Source organism: Podarcis vaucheri (genome assembly GCF_965113315.1).
Source record: "Podarcis vaucheri genome assembly, chromosome: 10".
NCBI classification, from domain to species: Eukaryota; Metazoa; Chordata; class Lepidosauria; order Squamata; family Lacertidae; genus Podarcis; species Podarcis vaucheri.
In genome coordinates this window covers 5,640,637-5,663,980 of record NC_138748.1, presented here as the reverse complement: position 1 = coordinate 5,663,980, position 23,344 = coordinate 5,640,637, and the positions used below count along the sequence as shown (strand labels likewise).

At 41.0% G+C, this 23,344-nt stretch overlaps 1 protein-coding gene across 5 annotated transcripts in view; it reads right to left on the bottom strand.

Annotated features, from left to right (window-relative positions):
• Positions 1 to 23,344, bottom strand: part of HGF (hepatocyte growth factor) — a 54,098-nt gene that overhangs the window by 8,145 nt on the left and 22,609 nt on the right. For 3 of the 5 annotated variants that reach the window (XM_082239650.1, XM_082239649.1, XM_082239652.1), the window contains exons 5-12: positions 22,551 to 22,693; positions 22,019 to 22,139; positions 15,088 to 15,206; positions 10,437 to 10,644; positions 4,201 to 4,328; positions 2,568 to 2,670; positions 1,485 to 1,624; positions 687 to 725 (exon numbers count right to left, since the gene is read on the bottom strand). In XM_082239650.1, coding sequence (XP_082095776.1) covers positions 687 to 725; positions 1,485 to 1,624; positions 2,568 to 2,670; positions 4,201 to 4,328; positions 10,437 to 10,644; positions 15,088 to 15,206; positions 22,019 to 22,139; positions 22,551 to 22,693 — 1,001 coding nt within the window. The remainder of the gene's footprint in view (positions 1 to 686; positions 726 to 1,484; positions 1,625 to 2,567; positions 2,671 to 4,200; positions 4,329 to 10,436; positions 10,645 to 15,087; positions 15,207 to 22,018; positions 22,140 to 22,550; positions 22,694 to 23,344) is intronic. The other 2 variants (XM_082239651.1, XM_082239653.1) reach the window with 1 other exon arrangement.

Below are 23,344 nucleotides of genomic sequence, written 5' to 3'. Positions count from 1 at the left end.
GACTTTGAACAGCTTATACAACTACACTTTCCCGTTAAAAGAAAACAACTGACAAGCATCTTTTCTCTAAATAGTCTATAAGCCGCCCTAAAATTGTTAGTGTTCTTTACCATCACAAATAGCAGTGGGAAATTATGATGTGGTTCTTGCTGTGAATAAGAGCAGGAGGACAAACCAGGACTCAAGGACCACTTGCAGCATATATTCAGGAACTTTAATAGACTTTGACAGTAATATTAACCATGGTTTAGTGCTTAAACAGGCAAGCTGCAGAAAGCTCAAGGAAAGCAACAAGTTCATGCAGTGTCTCTCTTTCGACATGCTCGGGAAGAGTGCAGTGGTACCCTGGTACTCAAATGGCTTGGGTCCCGAACAAACTGGCTCCAGAATGCTGCAAACCCGGAAGTGAGTGTTCCAGTTTGTGAACGTTTTTCGGAAGCCGAACGTCTGACACGGCTTCTGATTGAGTGCAGGAAGCTCCTGCAGCCAATTGGAAGCTGTGCCTTAGTTTTCGAACCATTTCGGGAATCGAACGGACTCCCAGAACAGATTAAGTTGGGCTGTTTAGTGTTATGAGTATGACCAATGTATGAAGTGGGCCTAAGATACACCCAGGAAGTGTGAGAAAGGATGGCTAATATACCATAACAGAATTTATTTATTGGATTTATATAAGCGCTACTTACGGTCTAAACTGCCCATTGTAGGAACGGCATCATCTTCACCTACACAGACAATGCAGTATAATCAAACCATGATTATTCTTGTTAAATAAACTTATTTACAACTACAATGTATGTATGAAAACTGTAAACATGGCGAGTATGTTGAAGAATATACATTTTTCTGCTTAACTTGTGGCACAGGTTCAATAATGTCGCCCACTATGAATATTTTCCCAAGAAGAATGTTTCCCAAGAAGAATAAGAACCCTAAACATTTATTTGATTTATAATCTGAAACAGCATCCCTCTTTACAGAAGATCTATACTAGGAGTTAGCCAAAATATCCCTCCCTACTTTTCCACCATGTTTATAGGCAGTCAATTTTAATGGCTTTTCAGGGTTGATTTGGAGAAAGAACCTCAATCTAGTTACCATTCCCCCCCCCCACCAGAATGATGCTATATCTAAGGCATGCTGAAGGGGGAAATGGTGGCTTCCATAATTTGTAGAATGTCACTTGACAATATTCTCAGAAAATGTTCTATTGGCTTCAGCTTATGCACACAATTTTAGCCAAACAAGGGCTTGCTTTCATTCCATTTTGCCAATTTTGAAGCTTATCTAGATAAATTAGTACTAGCTCCACGTTGGTCAACTTTTCCCACCCCATTCTCAACAATATCAGTGTCTGAAGCCTTTTTTTTTTATTATCACATTTATCAGCTAGAGTACAGAACTATATATGCTCCCTCCTGACTTTTTTCCACTTCCAGCAATTCTGTAGCAACATCGGCCTATCATTTATACTGAGCACTTACATCTAGATATAGGGCAGTAGTCCCAGGGGATCTGAGGATCACTTGTATAGCACCAAGGACCGTGAACATCATCATCTGGATTACGACAATAATTTTTCTTCAGCTTGCTAATATCTGGCTCTTTATATATTGGTAGATGCCTATAAAGAAAATATATGCCAGCAATGTACTTTAATAAGCTTGTATGAACACAAGTCAATTTTCTGATTATTAATGGACATTTTTGCCAAGCAATTTGTGCTCTGACGGCATTCACATTTCAGGCTTATGGGGTTTAGAAATAGTATAGGAAATTTCCCCTAAGGCATGGTGGAGGAAATTAACCAGAAAAGCTCATTTGATAAGCAGAAGGCTTCATGAGAAAGAGCAGAGCATTGTGGGAAACTGTTGAATACTAAAACGTAGCTCTCTGTTTCCTGTTCATGTGAGGGAATGATAGAACATACAGCTTGCAGGAAACCCTGAAATCCAAGTAAAATAATATGAAAGTCAAGTCTAATCTTTCCCCCCCCCCCCGGACCTTCAAAACAACAGTTGAAGATTCTCCTTAAAATGTCTTATCTTTCCCAACACCACAATTTATTATGAAATTGCAAGCTGTGCACTGAACTTGGAATCTAATTTTATTGCAATTGCCTTTTGAAAAAAATATATTGGACCCCAAATGAATTGACACTGGTCTGTGAACTCTTGCAAAAGCACCAGAATAAGACTTCTCACAGTGCCACCACATCAGTAGATCATATAAAAACCCCTGAAAATAATTTGGTCTTGTGATGGACTTCACTAGATTAAGTAGTCACTTTTCTTCTGAAACGATAAGAAAAACCCCTTGAATAGTGGAAGCAAAAGAGTGAGAGGGAGTCTGTATAAAATGAGATGTGTTCATCCCAGTTCTACTCTCCAAACAGGGGTATAAGTGCATCTATAGGCCTACCATCTTGAAAAGAAAGAAAAGAATTAAGCTGAAGGCACTGTAAAAAATGTTTAGTAAAAAACATGGAAGCCACTTGAACAATATGTTGCAACTTTCTCTACTGATTGAGACGGAAAATATTTTTTTCCTTTTAATTTTGTACATACCTTTGTAAGTCTTGAATGTTTTTATCCCACATCGAGCAAGTTAAGCCAAAGCGGGTCTGGGCCATATTTCCCATATAATTCGTCCCATTCCCTCGATAGCAATCTACATAAAGAACAATCATTTAAAAGAAGTTACTAAAATACCAGTGTTACTGGTTTTTCTAAATATCCTGTTAATTAAATATCATCCAGTTTTTTCAGCATGTTGTTTAGAAGGTAATACATACAAAAGCAGGGCCAGTAAACACAGTCATAAGAGAAAGCTAATGTACATGAAGACAAGAGCTCTTTGAATCTTTTAAATAATTATGTTTAAAGATATAAATAAGTAACTCAAAAGTAAATAAGTAACTTGCTTTCAATATCTATTGCAGATGTACTGGGATTTTTTCAGTTCAAATGGTAATTTGTTGACTGTGAACTTGACAAGGTCGCCCAATGCATTAACATATGTAAAAGCTGCCAATGTATCTTTAGTTCTGCAGTTTAAATCCAGATGTTTTCAGGAGGTTATAAAATGGAACTTTAAGCTAGTCAAGGAAAAGGTCCTGGATTCTGGCAAGGATAGATAAATGCTGTAGTTACTCATCCCCATACAAGGCAAAGGACAAGCTCACAGCTGATCTCAAGTAAAAATATTCCCATCTTTGAAACGTACATTTTGGTTTATTTTAATTCGGAAAATGTTTCACAACTTTGCATATGCTGTGAATAAGTTTCACATCTGCAACACTTTTGACATTGTCACTTCAAATAGTCTTGCACCATTCTGCTACATTATAGTTGTGAAGCAGAATCACAGGATGTGGAATTTTAAAAAGAAAAGTGTGAGGTGCTGATTTAGTAGACTGGGCCTTTCAGACTGACCTTGAAGCCACCTGAGAAAACTGCAGAACGCAGTTCACTGGAGAGATGGCTTGTAGAATGGAAAAAAGGACACTCACAAACCTCAAAAGTAAGGTAAGTACAACACAAACCCTCCATCCCAAGTACAAACCCTCCACGAGCATTTCACTGAAATTTCCCGCCTCTTTCGTTATTCTCAAATGTAATTTCTTTCTCATTAATTGATGCAGAATGGTTGAGAAAATCACGGAAGTCCGCTCCCCCCCCCCTTTTTGGTGGCGGCGTTGCGGGACGGCAGACGCTTCACTGGGGCCCCAGCGAGGGAATCCTGGAATCCCTTCCTGATTGGCGGTGTGGGCGTAAGCCCGTGCCGCCTATCAGGAGTTTTGGTGACTGGGGATGCAGGCCAAGGGCAGAGCCGACAGATGGGGAAGGCGTCCCAGATGGGGGTCTGTTCCTTGCCCATACCTGGGGTTCTACCTGCTTTTTCTCCTCAACAGGGGGTGATTTTCAGCACAGCACCAGATTACATTAGAGACATTTGCAAACCAAATATCCAGGTAGAGAGACAGAAATTTTTACTCTTAGTTTGTGGTGGCCTCTCTTAAAAAATATTTAATTTGTGCACAGAATGTCAAATCTGCTACTATGACTATTATGCAGTAAATGACTTAACAAAAGAAATTCTCATGATATTCCCAGCAGCACCCAGAACAAGGATTACTCTGAGGAGTATGGTGTCTTCCACAATACTTTAGAATATTCTTATCTTCCTAGTAGAAGTTACCTTGCTCACTTGGCGCATCACATTTTGGTATTTGAAAGCAAAAGCCAGTGCGAGTTTTGGGGTCGGTAGTAAAACACCACGGTGCCTCAGCTCCATCTGGATTGCGGCAGTAGTTTTCTCTTAAGTCCCTATAAAAAAAAATAAACATGTTAACATATGTCAGGCACAGTGCTGCTGTTTCGCATTGCTTTTTCTAATGCAACTTAGCAATAATAAAAGCTGTTTGACATCTGTGTGTCACTAAGTTTCTAAAGCAGAAAGATTTGCACACAAAAAACAACACAAAGTGTGCACACACTCGAGTAAAATTTGGCAACAGAAAGGAGGAGACAACAGGTACATTTATATTCAATGAATAATGGCTATAGTATTTCACATAAAGTGCAAGGGTATCTATGCGCTCCATCTTTTGGCCACCGTTGCTCCAAATGTATTTTGCCTGTTACAAACTCTTTCATGTGAACTGGGATCAGAGTCATCTGAAACCTATTATAAATTCTGCTTTCAGGCTTATGCCAACAATAACCCCTCCCTTCTCAGAGTGAATGGATCTATCTGGTTATAGGGGTAGGGCCCCTTTGGTTTTATCACTGATTTAATTAGGAAACTGAAACCCAAGAGTATGAGAAATGTGATTAGAAATCCTATACAGGTGTTACCTTTTGAATTGGTGTCTAACCATTAGGGACTCTCTTTAAAACAAAGTATCAGTTTGTATTAAAACTGTCAACCTCTTGAAATGTAAGTGTTACTCTCCATTCTCCTGAAAACTTCACTCAAGTTCAATTGAGTCTTCAATTTCATAAGGCTTTTTTCGGCCATCTGGAATAATGATTGATAACTGTCGGTAGAATAAATGTGTGCCCAGTCTTATTAACATGAGATGTCTTCATCAGACAGCCTAACAGAAGAAAGAACTATGACTATCTCTGACATAATATTTCATTCACTGCAGTTTTTAAGAAATTGTAAGGAAATAGGGAATCTTCAAAAATGCAGAATTTGTGTTGGCTGGGAGATCAGCCATGAGAGCCACAATGTTCAAGTTGAATGGAATGTATGCTCTGTGCGTTTAACTTTTCCATTGCTTAAACCTTGGGTGGGAAACCTATGGCCCTCCAGAAGTTCCTGGACATCAACAAGCCCCAGCCAGCTTGGCCACTGGTCAGAGGGGATGGGAGTTGTAGTTCATCCTCATCTGGATGCCCACAAGATCCCCATTCCTCGTTTACACAGACACACATCTTCAACAGTTCTGTATTGGGGGGGGGTGTGCATTGGAAAATGTAACATCAACAAGGAAACTAAAACTAGCGGGTAGCATTGTAGAGCTTTCCCAGTACTCCAGTATTCTTTAAAAAAACAAAACAAAAATAAAGGGAGTTTTCTTAGGAAATAGGCTCAATGACAAATGTTGACTAATATTTCTAAAGTGCTTAATCAAAACTCCTGAGTCAATTGAGTGTTTTGTCTGAGACATGTTACAGGACCAGATTCCCCCATTCCCTTCCTAGTTGGGTTAAAGAGCTTCTCAAGAAAGGATTTGTAGAGGATATTCCATATTAGTGCAGCTTTAAGTGAAATTTATGAAATTTGGCTCACTATTCTGGAAAAAGAGATACATTCAGCTCCGTGCATGCTTTTCTTTAAAGTATGTTACACATATTTGGCTGAACACTTGAAATCACATACTCTGGCTCTGACCGATTGATTGTAGCAGAACAATTTTCAGGGTGAAAATCCTGAGGACTGCTATAAAACTTCTACATCCTTATTCTATAGTTTTAAGGCTTTAATCCTGTGGTCTGAACATAGATGTCTAATTCTCAACTCTAACATCCAAGCACCACCAGCCCAAAGCCTGGCTTTTCAGAAGTCCCGTTGCTTTCATTTGGACTTGCTGCCAATTAAGTATATGCAGCCAAAGGCATGTACTTCACCCTTCTACAAGTTAAATGGGATTAAATTCCAGAGGCTCACAGAGCCAAATGGACCCACCCACCATATTTCTAATGTCCACAGTAATTGCTGCAGCTGCTCTATTAATAGCCTTGTTGATCTACATTTATTTTGATCTGTAACGTCTTCAATGGTCTGCCCAGGAAACAGCACCAAGGCAACAATAATTGCCAAGGGATCATGTTGCATTTAGGGGAAGGACCACAAGTCAGTGGTGCAGCAGGGGTGTTGTAAGCAAAAGGTGCCAGCTTCAATCCTAGGGCTGGGAGAGACCCGACCTGAATCTTGGAAGAGCCATTGCCAGCCAGCAGAGACAATACTGAGCTGGCCGGAGTTGTCTGACTCAGCATAAGGCAGCTTCCTATTCAGGTCCCTATGTGCCATTTTAAAAAGCATTCCCATATTCCTCTTTTTCACTGGTGAATAGATCGGATTTCTAGCAACAGTTTACTGAGGCTGTGACTGCAAAACTGTTGCCTTATGCCTGCCATCATGACATAGCCAGGCAAGTGTGGGATTCTCTCCCGCATTTTTGTTCTACTGACGGGCAAGTGGGTAAAACAATGGGTTATGTATGAGGAGAGAAAGCTTGTCCCTTTCGAAAGAGTTTTCCACGTGAATGGTTTGTGGCTAATGAAGAAGAAGAAGAAGACCGTGAGAAAAGCTTCGTGTCCCACCTCCAACCTGCAGCAGTTAAGGGACTCCTTGGCTGCCCAGCACCAAGCGTATCTTTCTGCAACCGTTGTGCACAATATAGCCATTTTTACAGCACGATCCTAAGCATGTCTACTCAGAAGTAAGTCCCACTGAGTACAATGAGACTTACTTCTAGGAAAGTGTATAGAGGAATGGCACCTGGATTGCTTTACAGTGCCACTGGAACTGGAACCTAGGCAATTGTCAAATTAATTTGAGCAAAGGAATATAGAAAGGAGAAGTGAAAAATGCATTTATTGGAGTCGCTCTACAAATATTATAAAATCAATTCTCATGACATTGCCAAAAGACTCTTCTGCGCATATGACAATAATTAATGTAATACAAAATAAAAAGATCAAGTCCACACACCGTACATAATGCATATTTTCCTACCTATAGTAGCATAAAAAAACTTATTTAACGAAAGTGAAATATGACACATAAAAGACAGTAGGAACTTGGTTACATTTGCAAAAATTATAATAGGATTTCTTTTGATTCTTCCTTGCTCGTCCACCTTCAGCTCTGCAGTGCAAGGAAACAACAGTGTGTCATCACATGTCCAACCGAGACCTTCTCCCCCCCCCCAAGGAAGCAAGCACTGATAGAAAATACACAACGCAATAGCATGTACCCATATTGCTGGCTGTTGCAGTGGAACTGTGGGAGTCCTCCCAAGAGCTCTCTGGCTAAGATCACACAGGAGTCAGAGTTCTATGAGCTATTCACAGTCTATCTCCATCATCACCAGGACTCCATGGACACTGGCATGCAGCGCAGAACGCCCACATTGCAGCAGTCAACATGAGGGGGTTGATATCATGCATGCACAACTGTGCTGTACTTAGCTAGCACCACCACATATCAGGTTCACCACAATAAAAAATAATCCTTTAGCAAGCACCATGCTGGAGCCTATCCATCTCGCTAGCAAAACTTGGAATACAACTATCCCATATGTAAGCACGCTTTCACCACTGTGCCACAAAAAATTCATTGGCCCTTGAAGTCCACATTAGAAGAGCCTGTTGGAGCAGGACAAGGGGCCCTCTAGCCCAGCTTCCCTTTCCCGCAATGGCCAACCAGATGCCTCTAGGAAACCCGCAATCAGGACCTGAGCAGAAGAGCATTCTCTCTCCTCTGAGGTTTCCCGCAACTAGTATTCAGAAGTATTTTTGCCTCTGACTGTGGAGGCAGAGCGTAGCCGGTGCTTATTGCATGCAAGAGAATCAAACAAGCTGTAGCAACCGTGGCATCTCAGCCTAGTACCAAAGCAGCATGGAATGAAAATGGCAGAGCCACAATGACTTGCTTCCAGTCAAACAGCACCAGTTGCATCGCAGCTGATACTCTAAGTTGCAACTGAGTGCAGGCAGCATTCCCCACTCCCAACCATCACTCTTGATGAACGACATGGGACTTTTATTTGCAACAATGCAAGGAAAGAATAAAAGAGACAAATCCATTTCAACTGATTCCAGCTAGACAAGCTGCAAAATTACTTCAAACTGTTTTTCTATCCCAGTGCACAGCTAGATGGCGGCACCTATCAAATTCTGATGAATAGTGTATTCCGAAAGATACTGTAATATGTCCCTTACAACAGCTCCCATTCATGTAACATTAACCAACAATCCTGGATTATTAGAACACCATTAGCCTAATAAGGATGGTTCTCCAGCATCTATATATGCTTCATTGCACTAGTCTTGCTAGTGCCAATAAGTTCTTTCTCAGCTGGAAAATGGAAGCTGAGCTGCAAAAGCAGGTTTCTGAATGGTGCATGAACATGGTGTTCCAAGCGAGAAACCATGTGGGTGTTGCACAGCACTTAGACCATGCCATTCACATCAAAGGATCAGCAAATGTCTCAGAAGTGTGCAGGTGGCACAAAGGTGGGATGCTTCATTCTGCGTGCATCCTGGAAAAGAAACAGCAGCAAGGGTAAGCAAAATAACTTTTTGCTGAGTGCTCTTGGTCACAGTTCCCCAAACATTCAGAGTCACTATGTAAAAAGAGCTGCTTCAACAAGAAATATGTATTTTTAATATTGAGAGAACTAGAATCAGGACCAGCCCAAGACATTTTGGCACCTGAGGTGCTCCCCTGCCCACCAGAGGAGGAGGAGGGAGGGAGGGAGGGAAGAGCTCCATCAGGCAGTGGGTGGAGAAAGATTGGCAGCAAGATCTGCTGCCCCACTGGATCCTGCCATCTGAGGTAGTTGCCTCACCTGGCCTCATTTGTGGGCCATCATCTTTCCATCCGAGAAAGGCCTCCCGAACCCTTTTCCTCAGATTCCCTTACAGTCTGGAACCACCACTGAGTCAGCCTTCCAATTCTAGAAGAAAGGCACTCTTGGGAGCAAAACGAAGCACTGTGCAACTCTGTCTGCACTTGTGTGCATTCATTACCCAGTCCTTTTATTGTCGATGCAAGACGGGGGCTAAGGGGGAAGAAACTATATGTTATCCTGCATATTTTCAGACATTAAAGTCTACACTAGCATGAATATAAAATTGAGAATTTCCAGATGGACAAATCTGAATTTTTAGTAAAAGTAAAACACTGGTAACAACAATCATACTGGACACCCATTCACCCTGCACTGAAAAACAAGCACACTCTCACAAAACCGTAGCATATTATCAAGTCAGGATAACTTACCCCCAGACAAGATTCTTGTTGTTGCTACTGTGGCGAAGGTTTCTGACATGGACAGGTGACTGAAGCCTTTCATAGGACACAGCCAGCCAATTTAAGAGCTGAAGAATGAGCAGCTACAAGGGATCATGGCTCCACACAACCAGAGCTTCTATAAGCAGCAGGAATCCTAACTAGGAGGGGAAGAACGGATGCTGGGGCTTGCATCATTTCAACTAGTTCACCTGGAGATGTATTAGATTCCCTAGAAGGGAGAAGGGAACTTTCAGACAACTAGGAAATGGGGGGGGGAGTGTTGTGGGGGGAGCAGTGGCTTCTTAAAAATATCAGAGAGTTGAGAAGGTAGGAAGTTTTAGTGTTCAAGGTAAGATAAAGCCATGTTGCAGAAAAAACCCTGAGTGACAGTTGAACACATCTCCCAACTAGTCCCAAAACCTGTGACCAATTCACTTTTTTACCATCTTTCTTACTGGAAATGTTGGCGTGCCTCCATCACACCAGTATACATAGTCCATGTGCACACACATAAAACCACCACACTACAGTTTGCCAGGTACACGGTGAGAAGCTGGTACTAGACACCATCAGGCACTATGAATACACCACAACTTATGCGCCAGTTTTGCAGGCCAGAAAAAAGGCTCTGAAGATTCCCATATTGGATTGTTCATGGATCCATAAAATGAGTCCACCAAACATGGAGCAGTTATATAAATCAGATTCAGGTGAGTTTTCCCAAAAGCAACACTTCAGTAACATAGCTATGATTCCTAGATAGTGTTTGACATGACAGTAAAGTATGTTTTATATCACACTCTACAAGTCACATGAGTATTTATTAGGTTGAAGATTAATAATGATTCTGCAAGTCATAATCACTGCCATTAAAATGGTGACACCCATGAGGCCCTACTCACTTGCATTTATAGTTCTGCGATGTGAAGTTGTGTTGATGAGGAGTCTGAGAGTCCCAAGGCTGACATTCAATGCCACTCCATGTGGTGCTTATAGTTCCATGGTACCCGTCTCCTTGACCTCTGATGCATTCTCTCGTCTCAGCTGCTGCTGAAGAGCTGTCCACAACATTCTGAGCTAGAAAGATAGACATGGCTGTTGCTTTCCTTCCTGCAAGTCAACCTGATGTAAGGGGAATGTTCTACAGTTCATCCTTTGATTCCTGCAGACCACTTAAAAGATGCATTGGGTTCTAGGAAACAAGGCAATCTTATGCATATTTATGTGGGAGAGCTGGACCATAAAGAAGGCTGATGACCAAAGAATTGATGCTTTTGAATTATGGTCCTGGAGGAGACTCTTAAGAGTCCCATGGACTGCAAGAAGATCAAACCTATCCATTCTGAAGGAAATCAGCCCTGAGTGCTCACTGGAAGGACAGATCCTGAAGCTGAGGCTCCAATGCTTTGGCCACCTCATGAGAAGAGTCCCTGGAAAAGACCCTGATGTTGGGAAAGATGGAGGGCACAAGGAGAAGGGGGAGACAGTGGACGAGATGGTTGGACAGTGTTCTCGAAGCTACCAACATGAGTTTGATCAAACTGCGGGAGGCAGTGGAAGACGGGAGTGCCTGGCATGCTCTGGTCCATGGGGTCACGATGAGTCATACACGACTAAACAACTAAACAACAAGCCTAACTGAACATTGTGAGACTTACTCTGAATAGGGATGGGAAAATATTGCACATTTCTCATTTTTCAGATCTTAAGTTCAGTTCTCCACCTTTCCTCATCAATTTGTGATTTTTAAAAAAGAAAGTCTCCATGAAAATTCAGTAACATTTTAGTACAATTTTCTTCCAATATGAAAAATCAGCAAGGCAATCTCCCCCAATATAACGCACCTGTGTAAGCTATTTTCACTAATACATGCATTTATATGCACAACCATTTTTGTATACATTACTTGGCTGGAGAACTACAACTTGGAGAAGTGTGAATTTAGAAGGAGATTAGTCCACACAGGACTTCACAGCAATTAAATTCCTCAAGCATTATGAATCTTAGCTAATAGCTATTTCCACATTAGGCTAGCACTGAATTCCAAAGAACTGAATGCCATCACTTCAAATGTCAAATTGCTTTGCATGAGAAAGACTTTTATCTGCTGTGATTCTGTGACTGTTTTAAGATTTTGTTCTGCAACGCAGTAATGGATTTCATTTCCATGGTTTTTCCTATTAATACAGTGGTACCTTGGTTTACGAACTTAATCCGTTCCAGAAGTCTGTTCTTAAACCAAAGCATTCTTAAACCAAGGCATGCTTTCCCACAGCAGTGGGGACTCAATTTACAAATGGAACACCCTCAACAGGAAGCAAAACATGTTCTTATTCCAAGGCAAAGTTCACAAACCAAAACACCTACTTCCGGGATTGCAGTGTTATTAATCCAAGTTGTTCATAAACGAAGCTGTTCTTAAACCAAGGTACCACTGTACTTCTGTTTGGACATAAGTAGGAACACCACTAAACACTGGGTTTCTGCCTGCTAGATTGCAGTTTCCCAGAGTGCAATTCACAGTGCCTTTCCCTCCCTGTGCCTGTGCAACAGCATGCTTCCCAAAGAGCAGAATACTAGGAATCCTTGTAAAGACCCTGTGTTTATGCACCCTGACCTGAATTACCCATAGTTCAAACTTTATAAAGTCAGTAAGATTTTGTGGGTTCACATCTGCTTGCACAATTAGGGTCTACTGTCTAACCTGGAATATAGATTAGTTTTTAAATGTAAAGTCTGCTGGTAAATACAAAGGTAATTCTTCAAGAGGCATCTTTTGTTGTTGTAACCCCAGTCATATAAACATGTACAAGACGAAATCTATTATAAACCCATCTAACTACTTAAATCCCTGGTTCCACTTCAGTCAAAAGAGTATTTGTGCATGGAAAATTAAACACACAAATCAGTGTTTTGGCATCCTAGATTTGTTCTATGTAGATCACGCACATTTATGGATTAATGCAAAAGTATCTGATTTTTAAAATGAATACATTCCTACATTTAATATTCTAATGGCTTTATTAAGCTAATATTTGCGCACTTTAAAGAGTAGCTGTGCTTCTGTAGATCTGATATCAAATTCTCCCTAGAGTAATATGTTTGGAAAGCCAACAAGTTTCTCTGTCTCAAGACCTTTTGCAGATGTCTCTGCAAGCTGCACTCAGTCTGGCGTGGACTGTATTGAACAGAATTTTGGAAAATGGTAGCTCCTCAAATGAGTCACTCAGGCAGGCAGGCACAAGGCTTATTTTTACTACTTACAAATTTGTGATAATTGGAAATGTTTATGGAACTGAGGCCGCATCAGGAACATAATTAGAGATATAAGGGATTGAATTTGAACCTTATTCATGCAAAGTAAAACATGGGAAGTGAGTGCAAAGCATGTGCTGTACCACTAAGCTAATGGATTCTCTAACATTATTTATTCCTGACTCCTCTAGAATACTAATGGTCATGACTGAGAGTATACCATTTGCAAAAGCAAATTTGCCTTTAACAGAAGTGTATGACAATCTGTGATGTTTTTGCAGCAAAGTGATTAGTTACATCACATATTGTGTACTTTTGTAGGAATGTTAGAAAGGAACTGTAACACAGAATGAATACTTCAGAAAAACCAGACGTTACTGCAGAGAAAAATATCAAACTACTCCTTAAGGAAACTGCAATAATGCAATTCAAGGACATTCAAACTCCTACTGGGGCATCAATATTGTGCAGCAGTTGTACATTTCCATTGCATTCTTTTTTTATGATCACATTGGTTCAGAGTCATTTCCTGACAAAGTGGTTCAGAGTCATTTCCTGAAGTGAGCCACTTGTAAAAAAATGCCGTGTTACCTACAGCTTGTGAATTGCAAATTCATTCAGGAACAGAAAAGACAGAATAATTCCCCTTAAGATTCTTAGGATTCCACAGGTAAATCAGTATATTTTAAAATGGCAAAGATCTTCTACTGGTTGTACATGATTCCTATCTTGCATTTCCAGTGCTTTTTTCTGTGGGTACGCAGATGTGTGCATACCCCTAAACATTTTGTGAATCTAAGTTTGGCCTCCTTAAGGGACAGTACAGTATTTCAATATGAGTAAGAAAATGAGAGGACCCCTGAACGTTTTTTTAAGGGGGGAAAAGCACTGTGCATATCTCTCTGCACTATTTCTGCACTCTGGCGAACGAGTGCATACATGCACCCAAGGTAAAACAGGACAAAGGAAGTCTGAGAAGCCCCAAGCATGCAGGTCATCTCCCCGGGGAAGCCCACCTGGTGTCAACTTTGTTAATGTTCCACCACCAAGAAGACGTTTTTGTTTCCCCAGGCATTCAGGCAGCACCAGTGATTGGATGTTTTTATCCTCACTGTGTTTATCTGTTTGTATTATTGTATTTTTACTCTCATTTTAAATCACTTTGGAACTTTTTGTTGTGGGCAGCAATATATAAATTTAATAAACCTAAACCTGTCGTTCAAACTATTTATTTATAATACTAGAAAACTGGTTTTCCTATATGAGATTCATGAGCAAGTAGATTACCACTCCAAGAAAAGGTAAAATGCTCTTTAGCATTTTCAGGCTCACAGAAGAGAGGAGCAGCCTCAAAACGTTTGGAACATGCCAAGTCTAAGCAAAATCGGGTCTTTGATCAGTTTAGTTTGGACGTCAAACATTCAGGTAGCATGAAGTCCAGATGGCAATAAATGCACCAGATGTTTGTATTCTCAGGAGAGATTTTTCAACACTGTTTAGTATGCTAATTGCTAATATAAAAGTAAAAACTGCTAGGCAGTCGCTTCTGAGATATTATTTGTTACCTTAAATAGCAAGGTCTCATACATATTGCATTGCTTAAGTGGATTGCAGGGAAAGATAAAGGATTTGCTAGATGGATGCTGAAGCGGATCTCTTATCTTTCCCCACACCAATAAGAACTCTGACCTCAGGAGACCTGCAGCAGCATTGATCTAATATAGTTGTTTTTAAACTGGGTTTTCAAGAACTCTGGGGCAACATAGGAGCTTCAGAGTGTGCTTAGAAGGAAGATAGATATTGTCTACCACTACAGCCTTCAGTACAATGCTTCAGAGGGTGCTTGGGCATTTTCTAGGTCCCATCTGTACATGCACCTTTGCTTGTGCCCAGGCAAAGTCTGTCTCATAAATTCTGAGCTGTTACCCTTAAAATCTGCTTTCAAGACTAATTGTATTATTAGGTCTGCAGCTTCCAGGGAAATTTATGCATGTGGAGAGGGATTGATGGAGCCTGTGTGATCTGAGGGCAAGGCCAGAAATGTAGCACCCACGCCCCAGAAATTGCATGAGGAGTCTTTTACACAGGAAAGGTACAAAGAGGCCTGGGGAGAGCATATTAGGCAAGAGAACAGGGGAACGACCAAACCATGCAGGGGATCCTTGTTATAAGCAACAGGACTGAAGCCTACAGAAAATATAAGAGGGTTGCCAAGCAGTGAAGAGACAATCTCAGATAGGTTATTAGCCTAGATTAAGGAAAGGGGAAAGTCACAATAAACATTTGCATTAAACTCACCACACGTTTTAATTGTGCAAAACTCCCAGGGGGTGTTTGGGTCAAGAGTGTAGCACCACGGCCTCGGCTTATTATCTGGATTGCGGCAGTAATTATCATCAAGGCCTTTGTCAGGATATCTGCAAAGCACACCGACAAGCACGTCAACCAAGTCAGCCTGGCAACGCTACACAGGCACACAAGATGCAGCCCAAATGACCTCCAGCCTGATAGGCTTCTGAGGCAGTTAGGGCAAACAGGAATCCTAACATGTGGGGTGCCAAATACCTACAGATGTGGGAGGAGGAGTCGCCATCAAAAAGCAGTCAGCAGCTGTAATATCTGGAGGAGAACAGTTTTGATATGCTGCGGGGCATCCAACAGGGTCACTCTGCTAATTGGGCAACCTCCCATTAGTGTCTGGCTTGACACAATACCTTTACTCCCTATCTTCAAATGGCCCAATTAAATGTGGACAATATAAACACTTCCTGGCATGCCAGACTCATTAAGGAAATGGGTTCAACAGTCCTGGGTTCAAACTGGAAGCTATTTTCAATAAACTTTCTGCTAATGATAGCTCTATTTTTAGAAGTCTGCTTATTCTGAGGCCATGCCCTCATTTCCAGCACTGCAAGGAGGAAAAATCCAGTTTTCCTCTGCCCTCTTTATCTTGTCAATATTTTTTTCTCTTTTTAATTATTTCCATACCCTTTGTCCTGGAATTACTGAAAGAAGTGAAGGGGGGAATTGAGACAACTGTCAGTTTCTTGAATGAATAGCATTTGCTTATTCTTTTAGAAATAATTGTTTATATTACATTTATTATACATGGTATGTATAATAATGTAAAAACCTTTATGTTTATGAAAGTAAAGTTCTTTCGAATATTAAAAGTCTGGATATTGTATAGTCTTTACAAAGAAGCTATCAATCACCTGGAAGAGTTATTTAGCTTCCTAGCTGTAAGCTACTCTGCTACTTTGCATATCATCAAAATTTATTTTGATACTTACTTGATACTTGGACTCAGCCTCTGAGTAAATCTAGACAAGGTCTAGCTGTAACAGAGTAGCAGCTTTCTAAAAGGTAGTAAAAGTTCTCTTTTCTCTCTCTCTCTCTCTCCAATTACATTTAACGCTCTCCATCAGTGCTTGTTATTTCTGGATTCCAGGCAATTGTGATTAACAATAGATAGAAAGACTCTTCCCAGGCATTTCTCAGCCTTAATGGGTCATTAATTTCATGCTTCCCCCTTACTTTACAACTTAACCTGCTATTTAGGTGGCCACTGTAATAAGTTAGTAATGCAAGTATAATTGACACTTCCATTTAGTGACTGAAATTTAAAACGTATGCTGTTAATCAAGGCCAAGCTGCATATCCCAAGCTCTGGACCTCCAGGGGAAACAGTTAAAGGCAATTGCTTTATTATCTACGTGAATTATTTTATTAGACTACACAGCATGTGCTTTTGTTTACATTCCCTGGAGTTGCCATTTCAGAGAAGAATTGCAGACAGAACTAAAAACATTGGTCTTGGTCAATCAAAGAACACCACGTACTGACGAAACCTCTACCACTATAACGCCAAATATCTGCAGAAATGAATCTAGGTTGTATCCAACTAAGACATACCCAGAGCTGAAATAAGGAAGTTATATTCAAAGTACTGACAATGCCATAGCAAGAGTTAGGACTGGGCATGTTTTGGTGGGCTGGGGGCCAAAAGTCAGAGGAGACCCTGAGATTTTAAATAGGCAGTTGCAGTCTCCCAGTTTCACATACTCAAGTTCCTGTTGGCTTTTGTTTTTGTTGTTTTAATAAGAGCTTATGCAAAAGATATTCCAGAAGGACAACAGAATCTTATGCAACTCATTACTTTGCAGAGTTTTTATTTTTTTTAAAAAAAGGGGGTCCCTAATTTCATCAAATTGGCATTTTGCTATTTATAGCAACTCTATAGGATCCTGTGCTCTATGTCAATTGTTTACAATTAAGTTGTAGTGGCCTAGAGCTCCAAAACAATGACATGTGGTTGATCTGCTGCTATACTGTGTCTTCCCGCAACACACACTCAAGCGGGTGGTTTGGGGTTCCCCAATACTGTTAAAAAGCAATGGCACAATTACTTCTAAGCCTGATTTCTCCAGACCCGCTGGCTGTTAGCACAGCCTTTCTAGTCAGCAGGGAGCAGGCAGAACTATGCTAAATTCTACTCTTTAAATTTATCAGCTGCAGAATGAAGTAGAGAAATGTAGGAAGCCTGTGGTTTATTGCTTTAGAAAACTCTTCAACTCCCATCACCACTATCAAGACCCAATGTGCAGTAACTGGCTTCTTTTCTGCTCCTCTGCTGTTGATTCACCTCCCAGTTTTAGCTTCCTTTTGCTAGTACTGTGCAGAAATTCGTATCAATACAAGCAGCAGTGTGCTGCCTGAATGAGCGTCTTCAGGTCTGACTGGGTGTTACATACACTCATGTAGGTCTTCAATCCTGGTGACTCCATCAATGCACTTGGAGTTCCCACCTGCAATGCACAAGCCATGTGGGCTGGCAGAGACATTTCCCAAGGGCTGCAATGCTCTCAAATGCCTGCCTTCCAAATCTTTCCCTGTGAATTTTGCTCTCAGTCTGATAAAATCAATACGCCAGCATAATATCCAATCTTTTGGGTGTGTAGTATAGCAATGAAACTCCCCTATTAGTCTTCTCATCACTTGACCATGGCATCCTTCTGGACCGTCTAGGTGGGTTGGGAGCTGGGGGCACTGTTACGCAGTGGTTTGGCTCCTTCCTCCTGGTCCGTCTCCAAAAAGGGGGGGGGATGAGTGTTCAGACCCCCGTGCACTCACTTGTGGGGGGTCACTTGTGGGGTACTTCAGGGCTCTGTCCTCTCCCCCATGTTTTTCAACATCTATATGAAGCCGCTGGGGCAGACCATCAGAGGGTTTGGGTAACTGACCTTTAAAACCATAAACAACCTCAACCTCAACCATACCTGAAGGAAAGAGAAGCTTAGATCCCCATAACCTAAAGGTAAAGGACCCCTGACAGGCCAGTCGCCAACGACTTTGGGGTTGCTGTGCTCATCTCGCTTTACAGTCCGAGGGAGCCAACATTTGTCCACAGACAGTTTTTCTGGGTCATGTGGCTAGCATGGCTAAGCCGCTTTTGGTGGTACCTATTTATCTACTTGCACTTTGATGTGCTTCCAAACTGCTAGGTTATCACCTGATAAAAAAACATCATGGACAGGACCCCGAATTTAGGACTATCACAAAGAACAAACACTCAAGGCTGTCCCAGGCCAAGTGTCCTTCCTCTCTCCTGTCTCAAGGGAAATGTGTTATGTGCTATTATCATGTTTATTAATTTAATAAATATATATGCTGCTTTTCAAGAAAAATCTGTCCCAAAGTGGTTTACAAGCCACATATAAAATAAAATTCAAACATCACAAAAACAGCATAACATTTCAAACTCTTACAAAAATCAAGAGAACTGAGCCTAATCCAGCCTTTCTCCACCTGTGGGTCCCCAGATGTTATTGAGCTACAACTCCCATCACCCCTAGCTAGCAAGGCCAGAGCTCAGGGATGATGGGAGTTGTAGTCCAACAACATCTGGGGACCCACAGGTTGAGAACTGCTGTGATCCAATGTGATATACAAATTTTTATAATCAGCTAAAAATGGGGGACCTCTGCAACTCAGATCAAGTTACCGTAGATTCCGGCGTATAAGGTGACTTTTTAACCCCGGAAAAGAGGTTAAAAAATCAGGGGTCACCTTATACGCCGGGTATGGGTGGTGCGAAGCGGAGCCAGCCCCCGCCCCCGCTGCTGCTGTGGTGGCTCCGAAGCAGCGAGCGGCAGGCTCAGCTTTGCGCTGGTCGGCTTTCTCCCGGCGCTGAGCTGCCCAGCGTATTAGGCGACTGGATTATAAAACAAATCCCCAAATTGCAGCTGCTAATTTGGGGGGTCGTCTAATACGCCCACTCACCTAATACACCGGAATCTATGGTAGCTGCTAATGACAGTGGTAAAGAAGTAGGACTTTTCACAGTGACACACAGCAGCAGAATCGAAAGCCCGCCATGTAAATACATCACATCATGCATTTCCATTAAGACATGTTATTTACACCATCACCTACACCTAGCAAACAATTTCTGCCTGATTCAGGAATCAGGCATGAGATAAAAAGTAGAGCCGGTTGCAGGCCACCGTTCCTGTAGTTAATGAACAAGTGTTCCAGTACTGTTAGCAACTGGTTTCCAAGTAGATTACAGTGGAAAAAATATCACTTGTTATGCAAGTGGAGCGCAAAATGAGTTAATGATCATTCCAAGGTCACAAAGAATGTCTATGGAAGGAGGACATGGAACCGAATACCAGTTCCCTTATTTCCAGCTGTATGATCACACAGCTCATTGCAATGGAAGCAAGAACAATGTTCGTATATGCAAGCTGGTTAAAAGTAATTGTTATGATTAAAAGTCAATTCCAACGTGAGCTACAGTTTATGAAATCCTATCTACTGGACTCCAGTTAAAAGACAGCAGAATTAAGTAGCCTGTAGATAAGTCAACAGGGACACAGGTGGCGCTGTGGGTTGAACCACAGAGCCTAGGACTTGGCGATCAGAAGGTCGGCGGTTCGAATCCCTGCGACGGGGTGAGCTCCCATTGCTCGGTCCCTGCTCCTGCCCACCTAGCAGTTCGAAAGCATGTCAAAGTGCAAGTAGATAAATAGATACTGCTCCAGCGGGAAGGTAAACGGTGTTTCCGTGTGCTGTTCTGGTTCGCCAGAAGCGGCTTAGTCATGCTGGCCACATGACCTGGAAGCTGTACGCCAGCTCCCTCAGCCAATAAAGCGAGATGAGCGCCGCAACCTCAGAGTCGGTCACGACTAGACCCAATGGTCAGGGGTCCCTTTACCTTTACTAGATAAGTCAACTCCTCTCCATATACTGTATTTAAGCACTACTTTACCACTTTAACAGCCATAGAAGATCCTGGCAACTATACTTTGCTAAGGATGCTGACTTCACAGAGCTACAAGTCCCAGGATTCTCCACATCTGTGAAAGTGGAATGATAGCGCTTTAAATGTATGGTGTGGGTGTGACCTCAACGTTCAAAGGCAAAGAATTAAGTTAACTTAGGCAATTCATATCAATGCAAATATATATCCTACACCATAGGACATATCTACACTGCAAATTAAAGTTTGATGTATACCAATTTATCTGTCATGGCTTTAACAGAATATTATTCACCTATTATTATTATTATTATTATTATTATTATTATTATTATTATATGTCTTTTTCCCTTAAGGATTCTAAGTCCCCCTCACAGATCTACTGTTCCAAGTGTTTACTGAAGAGAAAGAATAACTATTAAACTAGTTTACATCTACAGTGTAGATACCCCCCCCAGACCATTCTGCATGGCCTAAATTACTCTATCAGCTCCTTTTGAATGACTCTAAAGTACAGATCACACTGTATGCTTGGATAACAGCCTATAAGAACAAAACCTTTTTAGTCTGCAGTGTACTTGCATTGGCTCAGATTCACGTTTTTGGCATGAAGTAAATACTGCAACAACTTAAGTAACTGTCCAAAACCAAAACTCACAGCAATGAACATTGCCTTCAGCCAATGTTTTTTTGTCTGTGGGGTGGGGGGATGGAAGATAAATATTAGATCACTATCAAATATTAGCAAAACAAAACATTTATAGCTTTAATAGGCAAAGGATCAAAAATCTGAGAAGCTTAAAGGTTAAGTATTCTGGTAGAGATTTATGGAGGACAGTAAAGATTAAGCTCATAAATTTTTTCAATTATTTAAGTCACTTTGATAACAAGCTATTTAAAGTTGGTTGGGTTTTTTTAGAGATATCTGTACCTGTGTGTACATGGTCTCTCTTCTTTCACTCTCTCGTTCTTTAAACCCTAGTTATGCTATTAAGATTACCTCATGCTTTTAATTAGAAGTTTTTATGAGCAAACATAAAAGTGAATTACTTCTACTACTCAATCAATATGAAGTTTAACAATTTCCAATGCTATGTATGGTTGTAGTCCAAAGTTCATTAAAATTAATGAGGATTGTACATGATTCAATACAACATAGATTGTATAGGGTTTATGTTAAACAATTAACATTCAAATGAATGGAACACCACTGACATTGGTTTGGGCTTGACACATGAACGCTCATGGATTGGGTGATAGCTCCAACATCTACTCAAGTTGCAGGTAGCAATATTCCTACAGTCTACTTTTCAAAAGCAAGCAATGAAAAACTATGTCTGCTATAGAGGATTCACATACCCAGATAAAACTTTTTTCTGGGCCTAAATAAAAGTGCTGGCTTTCCATTCAAAGTGCTGGTTTTGACCTTTAAAGGCTTCATAGCTTGGGGGCAGCAGACCTATAGGATTGCCTAGATTCACATCCTATAAGACCTTTCACAACAACCCTTCTTAGGTGTCGCCATCATCTGGGCCTTTTTAGTGGTGGTGCTCCAGTTATGGAATGCTATCCTCAGAGAGACTCACTTTACGCATACATTGTTATCATTCTGATGCCATTCTGAGGCATTCTTATTTTCTCACGCCCTTTCATTTCAGTTAGTTTCTTCTCTGCTGAAGGTTTTCATGCCATCTTTAGATTCTGCTATTTCTCCTTTCTCTGCGCTCTGCATTTTTTGTTTCCTTATTTTTAAGCTACCCTGGCAACTCATTGGAAGGACAAGACAAACATCATTCTAGTTACTAATTAAATGCATGAATGAAGGGTTGAAATCCAATTCATGACGGAAAAAGGTGTGCATGGCAATGATTCCAATAGCCCACCGGCAGCAGTCCTGTCTCAAAAAGACAGACAGGTTCCATTCACAATCTGTACTTCCTTAAAATAAATGAAGAGCATTTTTACTTCTCTGGACGAAATGGGTGCCTGTGTGGTCTCTGAAGGTCCCAGCGTTGACATTCCTTGCCAGTTTCTGTGTGGTCCATGGGGCCTCTATAGCTTTCGCCATGACACGTCAGGCATTCAGCTGAAAGTACAGAAAAGTGACTCTTTTCTAGGATAGTGACTTGAGCTCAACACCTCATTCCAATACTGCAGATAAAAGCATATGTCAACAAATAGCAGCCTCCTGTTAGATTCACATGGTCTTCTATCAAATTAATTATGTTTTTCATCAATTTTTGCCTAATGTGAAATGTGAAGTAAGAATGGAGGTTTCTCTGTTGCCAAAACCTCCAAGGACTTTCAAGAGTTTCCAAAAGGCAGCCTAGGTTGTCACAAAGTTTGAATCTTAAGCGTCAAGAAAATGTTCTCTAATAATTATCAGAATCTGAGCTGCACTCAAAAGACAGAAATCTGTGATGTGTCATATTTGTAAAGTTAATTCTGCTTCCGCACAAAACTGAAATCAACTAATGGTTGACCTTCTGGGTGTTACCTTCCGAACAGAGGGGAATGTCACAGGGTTCATGACGCTTCGTTGGGCTGCTTGTAAAGCACCAGGGCCCGCCTTCTTCTCCCCGGGGATTGCGGCAGTAGTTTTCACGTAGATCTTTACCTCGATAGCTCGAAGGCAAAAAGCTAGTTTTAAAATGACAATCATTACAGTATAAGAGCATGCAAACTTTGTCACGAACCTTAATCATTAGTTTATCTGACTCCTATTTATTTATTTAATAAATGTTAACTACCGGCTGACTTTCCTGCACGAGTTAAAAATAATACTTGAAAACTATACAGTAAAGCAGTAGAGAACAAAAATGTAGTCAGGCAAACAGCAGCAAAGAGCATCTGTGAGCTAGAACTGTACAAGTTGGTTTTGCCGGTGCCAAATAATATCTTCCTCTGCAATTATTAATTAGACTCCCTAATTTTACACCTGAGTCTACTACTTTACATATGCTTATCATCCAGGCCAGGTATGGTATTAATTTATATTATACACCTGAGGACATTTAACGGCGATTGTTGGCTAGAATAGGACAGTATGAACATATAAAACCAGTTCTGCCTTGGATGAACAGGTTACCAATTCATTTCCAGGCTCACTTCAAAGACCTGGTTTTGACCTATCATATGCAGCTCATATGCTAGAAACATCTCTTTTTTCTGGAGTAAAGAGAAGAGGTGCCTTTCTCATGTAGTCCCTATTTTTCCTTATTTCCTCTTCCATGCTATCAATCTTTCATAACCTCTTTGCTAAGGACAGCTTCAGGGAAGCTTTTCTGACAG